At 42.6% G+C, this 8,507-nt stretch overlaps 1 protein-coding gene across 2 annotated transcripts in view; it reads right to left on the bottom strand.

Annotated features, from left to right (window-relative positions):
- The window catches only part of spire2 (spire-type actin nucleation factor 2), a 44,170-nt gene extending 36,524 nt beyond the window's left edge, over window positions 1–7,646 (bottom strand). For both annotated transcript variants that reach the window (XM_031868140.1, XM_031868141.1), the window contains exon 1: window positions 6,968–7,646. In XM_031868140.1, the coding sequence (XP_031724000.1) occupies window positions 6,968–7,265 (298 nt within the window). In that variant the 5' untranslated portion in view covers window positions 7,266–7,646. The remainder of the gene's footprint in view (window positions 1–6,967) is intronic.
- Between the last annotated feature and the right edge of the window lie 861 nt (window positions 7,647–8,507).

Here is an 8,507-nt window from a genome sequence, read left to right as displayed (position 1 = left end):
ACGTGTCGAGTCTTGGCCAATCAGCGTTCAGATGTCTACAGCGTCTTTCCCTCCGTTAAAGTTTAAGTTCCGTTATGTTCCGTTACCGTTCAGACTTGCTGGGTTAAGTTAACGTCCACTGCATGCGCAACTTTGTCGACTGTTAATGTTCGTCATTATCACGATTTAGGAGGAAAAAACGTAACGTGATGAAACATGCAGCCCCCCCGTGTTCCGGTTCAGTTCACGCGGTCACTCATTAACGTTAAACCCGAACACCGGCGGGTGGATAAAGGTGGAGCTGGGCCTGGATAAAGGTGGAGGTCTAAACAGAAGTGAGTACAGCTTCCCACTGTCACAGTATTTTAAATACATTGATAAGGCAGGGTATGCTAAATGCAGCCTCTGCTCCAAGGAGATGAACTACAGTAACAAGGGCTCTCATGCCCTCTCATCACACTGTTCACTGTGATGACCACAGCCAGTGTACTAACAGTCCCAACAGTCCCACGTGCAGCTATTATTATTATCACAGCTATTATTTTACTTTTAGAATGCTACATTTTAAAGTTCATATTTAAAATAAAATGCTTTAGATATGTGTGAGCATATGGCTCACACATATCTGCACTCATTTCGTTTAGTTTTGCACAGGTTGCACGTTATTGTTGTTTTGAAAAGATATGCAGTGTAAAACTCAGTAAAACTCTTTATTGCCAAATATTTGAACTTGTTTTGTTTAGTTTTTCACAGGTTGCAGTTTGTTATTATCTTAGAAAGATATTCAGTGCACAACAGGTGAATTGCAGCCCCAATAAGCTATTTTTTGCCAAATATTAGTTGTTTTATTTGCATTGTTCTAACAAAGCGATTGCACATTGTATTTGTCTGATGGAGCAATCTGGTTTACTTGAAAGTAATTGCAATTTTCTTTATTCTATTATTTGAAAAAGCACAGATCGAGGAGTCACAAAATGTTATTTAAATAAAAGTTCAACATATCTGTCCCAGGTGTCTCCCACAAGCTGCTAGCTGGACAGCGGTGAGTGTTAGCAATAGCCATGTTCGCTGTTAACGTTCATTTAAATGATCGTTTTGGGGGAGTGGCTTTAAGGGAGGCCTGAAGGGACGGGCTGTCGGTGTTTCTGACTTTGTCGGTACACTTGGGGACTTTTGGAGCCAGTGCTGCTCGCCACTTTCATTGGAAAAGAGTTGGCCAAGGTTTTTAAGTTGGATAATTTTTTTAATCTGTATACTCTTGCTGGTTTCTCAAGATTATCGACCCTAGCTTTAAATAAATACTAAGTGAGCTGTTAGCCACGTTGATAAGATAACTTTCACACTGGCACAATCCTAGCACATTGCAAAGTGGGCTAACCCTGACTTTAGCCCAGGGCTTGCAGGCCCTGCTATAGTGCAGGGTTAGCACCAACTTTGCGGGGTTATCTCCTGAAAAATCGACTGAACCAGATAAACAGCGCTAGAAGTAGTCACCCGTTACAACGGACGTTTAACCCAGGGCTAGCAGGAGTGCAATGTGAATCGTATAATCCTGGGCTGTAATGCGTTTTTCCCAGGGTCAATTCTTTGCTGTGTGCAGTGTGAAAAGCCCATGAGACAACTTTTTAGCACCTCTTCTCTTCTGATAGAGGCTGACCGCCTCTCCCCTACCTACATCCCCTGTGCCAAGCTAGCAGCTCCCTGACCAGTTTCTCCAGAGGCAAAACTAATACGAGCCCTTCATCAAACAGTTTGTATTACGGCTGTTTCAGGTAGAGTTGTGCTCTCTCTGAAGGGGTTGACTGACAGATAGTCGCTGCAACCTGCTGATGTCATCGACATCAGTAAACTTCACACACACGGACTCGTTTACCAGCAGGGACGACCCGTCATGTTTCATACCAAAGGAGACTAAAGAGGAAGAAAACGAAAGCAGAAACGCCGGTGAGTGGAGCTATCGGCGGACGTGGTGCTGCTGTCTCTGCAGGTTGTCTGCTACCAGACACCAGAGGTTCATTTGGGAAGCAGAGCGAATGTGCAGCACGTCAGTGAGGATGAGGCGTTTTTTCCTCTTGCAGGGTCACTTAGTGACTCAGGCCGATATGTTTACATTAAAATGCTGTGCAGTGCAGCATCGGTCCCGGCTCGTATTTGGATTCACAGTAACTTCCTCCTCCGTTGAAGATTGGTGTACAACCTGATGAGGGTTAGATTTTCAGAATATAGAAGGTGATTTGAGAATGCCCAGGATACGTGCTGTGAATCCTAAAGTTACAATACACGATTTTTTGATTTTACTAAATTGCCAAAAATGTCACCTTTTGCTGGTGGCAGTCTGTGCATGTACTGTAGGTACTGTGTGTGCGTGTATGTGGACTGGCGACAGTCTGTGTATGTAATGTATGTATGCAATATGTTATTTGTATTGTTTTAACAGCAGACACTGTATGTTTCCAAGACAAATTTCCTTCAGGACAATAAAGTCTATCTTATCTTATCTTAAAGGCAACATATAAGACGTCTTTAAAGTGCTCAGAAGAAAAACAAACCGGGCGAGGTCCATCTGCTGAAGAAGACCATGTGATGTGACCGAAAGTGCTGGAACAGCTACTGAGTGGACCTGGTGGCGAGATTGTTTTCTCAAAAGCCAAAGTTGAATTGACAAAAATCCCGACAAGTGCCCAATAGGGCTGCACAATTAATCGAATTTTAATCGCGATCACGATTTTGGCTGCCACAATTAAATGAGCATGATCGTCAGCGATATTGACGTTTAAAATGCGTGCTCTGCTACATATCGAATTAAGTGCTTCCTCAACTAACAGTCAGCCGACCACCAGGGGGAGAACGAGATGGGAGGTGTCATGCGCGCACCCTGCAGACTCCGGTATTAGTAGAAGAGTAGAGAGACAGACAACAGAACAGACGGTCACGGGTGTCGTGTGAAAGGTAAATCAAATGTCAGGAGCAGAAGGTGAGGAGCTAGCCCCTCGACAAGGATCATCAGATACGAGATCCCCTCGCGCAATTATTTCTGTGATGGCATATTTATTTTTAGTTAGACCTTTATTTTGGGTAAAAATTTTCTTCAGGTGAATAAGAACCGTATAAGTTTTATTTTGATGCAAAGACGTACATTAGCAGGAATGTAGCACAACATGGAAGTGAAAGCAGTGCTCTGTTGATTTAATTTTGGGTAAAAAGTGTTGATACTATTTTATTTATATTTTCCTTCTACGAGATGCACTGTGCCTGATGCATTAGCCAGAATGTAGCACAACAATGGAAGTGGAAGCAGTGTTCTTGTTCATTTAAACGTGAAAGTGCAATAAAAAGATGTTGTCCCTAAAATTAATGAATAATCGTGATAAATAATCGTGATCGCAATATTGATCAAAATAATCGTGATTATGATTTTGGCCATAATCGTGCAGCTCTAGTGCCCAAACAATTCGTGGATTTACCAGTAAATAGGTCTACCAACAGGAAATCAATGGACAATCATTTACATAATACATTTGTTTAGGTAATTTCAAAAGCAAAAATGTCAAACATGCTCTTCAGGATTTGCTGTTTTTCTCCCGTTACATCATTCTAACTTTTAAAAAGATAGTTTTTCAGCCTTGCTGCTTTATTGGATAGCGACAGCTTGGAGAAAGACAGCAAAAGTAGTTCATTTAAACCAGAGGTAGCCAACACGGTGCCCGCGGGCACCCTGTCGCCCGCAGGGACCACCTGAGTCGCCTGCAAGGCATGTTCTAAAAATAGCACTAGTCACCATGGAGCTCCGTCTAAAATTGTAATTGCTGTTCTTTTTTTAATCAAAAACGCTTGCATTAGTGTAGATTTTAAAATGACAATATTTCTTGTCATAAGAGAGTTGGGTACCCAGAGGCGCACGGCGGACAGCCAGGACGAGGCCGCCGCACTAGGTTTTCAGGTTCTGAATGGCGGGCAGCTTCCCGTCGAGCGCACCCCGTCGTCAGGTCCGTAAATCCTCGGAACAGGCCGCGGGGCAACAACTCGGGGGTGGCGGGGGTAGAGGCGAGGCAACGCAATCCGACCGAAAAGGCCCAGACTAGAGGCTTGAACGCGGGCGCCCGAAGACGCTCGCGCGCCTCGGAGGGTTGGATCCCCCGCTCCGCTATAGACGAGACTTTTTACTAGTTTCTTCGTGGAGAAAAAGGTACCATTAGAAAAGCTGGTGTCGGTGATAACAGACGAGGCTCCCGCGATGACGGGCGGCATGCAGGCTTCATTGCGCAATGCAAAGGTGACCCAGACGTCGCAAAATGTCTACATTACCACTGGATCATTCACCAGCAGGCGCTATGTGCAAAAGTAACCGGCTTTAATCATGTGATGATACAAAAATATCAGAGATGTGATACCTCTGACTTTCAAATTTTGAAACAGATTAACAGAAATAAAAGTTGCATGTTTAAATAGGTATGTGTAGCTATACCATCATTGTTGTGGAAATCATTATTAATAATTATTGTGAGGAATAATTAACTGACATGTGATCAAACAGTCTCTTCACATATATTATTATTATTAAAAGGTGATCTGTGCAACTTTGTTATTCAGGAAGTTTGTATCAAATAAGTAGCCCTTCGTACTACTCGGTACCCTTGAAGTAGCTCTCAGTTTAAAAAAGGTTGGTGACCCCTGATTTAAACTAACAATCTTTATGTGTGGCACAAATCTGTTCACATCCTCAGTGTTTAATCAGGACTATAATCTATCTTTTATAGTTATAAGTTATACTTTTATCTATGTGAAATGAGGCCCAGTGGTAGGTTTCTGTGACCTTACATTTTTCTTGTATGAGTGGTACAAATATAAATTAAAGTGGTTAATAAAAATACTCTGCATTATTAATGAAGCTTGGACCTCAGATTATTGCTCAATACTAGTCGTTTCCTCTCCAGCCCTGCTGTCTAAAACTGGCATTATGATTTGGGATGACTCTAGCCGCTCAAACAATGCAAAGGGTCCTCTGACTGGCTAGATTAATAATGTAGACAGACTCGCCATAATAGACTCCCCTCATGCTGGTTAAGGGATTTGCACCGCTACCTCGATGTGGATTGTGTTTACTTATGGATCAGCAGAGCGTGAACCAACACAGGCTACAAGGATAAACAACTGTGCTAATGAGAGCTCAGTGAGCGCTGACAATTAATGATCACAGCAAAGTGTTTGCAACTGTTAAATGGCAAACGTGGTTCGCAAGGATCTTCAGTAGTTCTCCCATAACTGACCGGGCCTACCGAGCACAGGCTCAGGGGTTAAAAATGGTCAGGGCCCTGGCCTTCACCGACAAAGAGACACGCATCAACCAGGAAGAGACTCAAAATGACCATAAATAAACAACTACAAAGAGACTCAAAACAACTACAAAGTGATGCAACAGCCGCAAAGAGACTCACAAAAGGGGCAAAACAAAGAGACTCCAGACAAATACAAAGTGACTCAAAACCTTAAAGACATGCCTAACGACTACAAAGAGAAACTAAACAACGACAAAAAGAGCCTAACCAACTATAAAGTCTGTGTGTCTTGCTCCTATGGTAGTTCCAGTGTCTCCCCCATGCACCATGAGGGGGATCCAATGAGTCCCTGGCTAAATAATCACTATAATCTAATTGAATAGAATAGAAAGTGAATCATTATTAGAATCTCACCACTATTACCACCTCACCATGTATACAGTATTCAGCAGAGTGTAAACATCTACTAAGGGGCTATGGAGTCATTTTATAGTGCATGTCTAATTCTACAGTTCAACACAGCAGGAATTTTAAAATAATGGTTTAAGATAGACGCCATCTTGTTCCATAATCAACAAAAGCTGGGGCTATCCTGTTCATTACTGAAATTTGATAACTCACATTCCTGCTTCTCTCAATATTTCTCACTGATGTCTTTAATATGCATCAGGTCTTCTCTGGGACCAAGCACAGGGAAATTCAAATATTCTGGCTGTATGTTTTAGTGCAAAAGGTGCAGCAAAATGAACACAGAATTATGACTTGAGACCTTTGAGAAACTCCCCGTGACATTCTGAAAGTTCATAAACTACAATCAGTTTCTGAAAATAAAAGGAAAAGAAAGGTTGATTTTTTGATTTATTATCAAATGGCTCTCAAAAGATCTCAAAACAGGTATCCAAATGAAACATAAGCTATATACAGTCCAAATAAAACCTTTTTTTTAAATTAAGCTTGGCATGTAAATGTCTGTGCTAGTCTGACTTCCGGAACAGGTTTCTTGGGCCCAGTCCGAAGTGAGGATATACTTCACATACAGTGGGATATGATGCAGGTACGGGCACAATACAAGTCATCCTTGTTGGCATCAGGAGGGCGACACAAAAGCGACTTAGCTATCCGAATTTCAAAATACTGTCAGCTTAATAATGACAATTGATGTAGTTAAAAGTCGATTATGCAGGAATATTAAATGGTGTTTATGACGGAGAGCACCAAGATGTTCCTGCGTACCAAACTCCCTTTGAAATGGCTGCTTTTAGTTCAAGGTTCCTGCGAGACTAAACATGATTCAATATATTTTATGAAGTACTGGTAGACACTCTTCAATTCCGCGCCGATATGTTCAACCAAACAGTATGTAGTTTGTTATAAAAAATAAAGTTAACATCGGTTCGCACAGTTTAGTTGCCCGGGTACCGCGGAGGGGTTTACCGGAAAAAGTACTGCAGGAATCAGGCGGACCAGGTGAAAAAGTCGGTGTTTCACTTAAAGATAGTGCCGATTCAGGGACATAATCTTACGCCGAATTGAAAAGTGGATCCTAATATTTAAATATAATGTTGTGTTAAACGGTAAGAGCCAACTTACTTCAAACGGCATGGACACATTGTTAGAATTTACTTGTTTCATAGCTGAGTTTTGTCAGAGCTTTTACTAACAAGCGGAAAAGCAGAGGGAAGTTATTGGCCATCAACGGCCAGCCGTCCTACCGTTGCGTCGCGGCTCCTGCTGCAATGACACGGTTCCGTCCCTTTGCAGGAGGATGGAGGACGGGTCCTTCACCCGGCTGCCTGTCCCGGTGGGCGGGCGGGGCACCCTCAACCCGCTACAGCACTGGTAGCACACCGCCCATGCCTGCTCCTCGTTAATGGGCTGCTCGTAAGACTTCAGCACCTCCTCCAGAGACAGTTCCCGGGGCTCGGCCAGGTCCCGCGCCTCTCCGCGATCGGTGGGGGCCGTTACCCGTGAGCCCCTTTCCTCGGCGCTTCTGTTGGTGAATCTGGCCATGGCTGCGATAGCGTGGAGCCCATTCTTCACTCCTTAAACACCGGGGCCATGTATGTAGTCCACTGACTCCCGTTCGGCGCTGTCTCCTCTTCTGTCCTCCTCTAAACGTCTACCGCTCCTCAAACTACCGCAGCTGAACCTGTTTACCACAACAGTGTCAAGGTCGCCATACTGATCGCAGCACTTCCTGTTCAAGTTTTCAAAAATAAAACCAGTGTTAATACACTTTTTTTAGCAACGTAAATTAACACAGTAAAAGGCATGTGTGTTTTTATTTTTTCCATGAATGTTTTGTACACCCTCAAACCACATTAATACGGTTTTACTTAGCATATGATGCAGGCTGAGTTTAATCAACAGCAACCTGAAGTGCTTTTGAGCAAGGCATTGAACTCCCAATTACTAGAGCCCAACATCAGACAAATGTTAAGGTCTAATATTTTTGTAATTCTTTAGTTTATGTAACAGAGAACTAATGGTATAGTGGAAAACATTTTTCCGACATTGTAATATTTTAAATGTGATGTATATTTCTGCAATATTCTGTTATCCGTTTCAGACACATGCGAAGAAAATTGTTGGTTGTAGTTAAATGTGTATTCATTTATTTATATTCTTTTTTCTTATTCATTTACAAAGGAAAAAACGGTTGATATAATCACGGTTTCAGTTTAACGCTCTTGCTATTATTTTGAAAGTAACGCCACTAAGCTTCCGATCGAGGCCTATCTTATTCAGACGGACTTTGAATTAGCTTGTTGCCATGTCAGCAAATGAGGGAGACGATTGGATCTACGGGAAAATGTTAAGCAGGGCAGAAACTATCCTCCCGGCTGTCGCATTATCCACCTGCTGTTAGCCGAGAGAAGGAGAGGATGAGGGGAGGACAAGAGAAGTTTATTTCACTTCATGAATCAGGTCTAACTGTTGATGGTATATCATGTTCTCACGATGGGACGAGTGTTTGACTGCATCCATCCCCCTTTCCTGCTCCTCTCTCGGCTCTTTTCACCATGGTCATTTAACAAGAATGAAGTAGAACTTCCGAGCACATCTGTCAAAACAAAGTTCCGCGACCGCCAAGCTGCAAGATGTCAGTTATTAGTTTACCACCGAACTTCGAATTTACCTAAAACATACACACACATAAACATACACACACATATATATATAAAATTACATCCATATTTTAGGTTTGGTTGTAGGGAGAGCCAATTGGAGGGGGAAGATGAGGGATATTTT

The sequence above is a fragment of the Anarrhichthys ocellatus genome, unplaced genomic scaffold (genome assembly GCF_004355925.1).
Source record: "Anarrhichthys ocellatus isolate YVR2014 unplaced genomic scaffold, GSC_Weel_1.0 scaffold41, whole genome shotgun sequence".
NCBI lineage: Eukaryota > Metazoa > Chordata > Actinopteri > Perciformes > Anarhichadidae > Anarrhichthys > Anarrhichthys ocellatus.
Note: the sequence above shows the minus strand (reverse complement) of the source record. Positions and strands in the feature narration are given on the sequence as shown.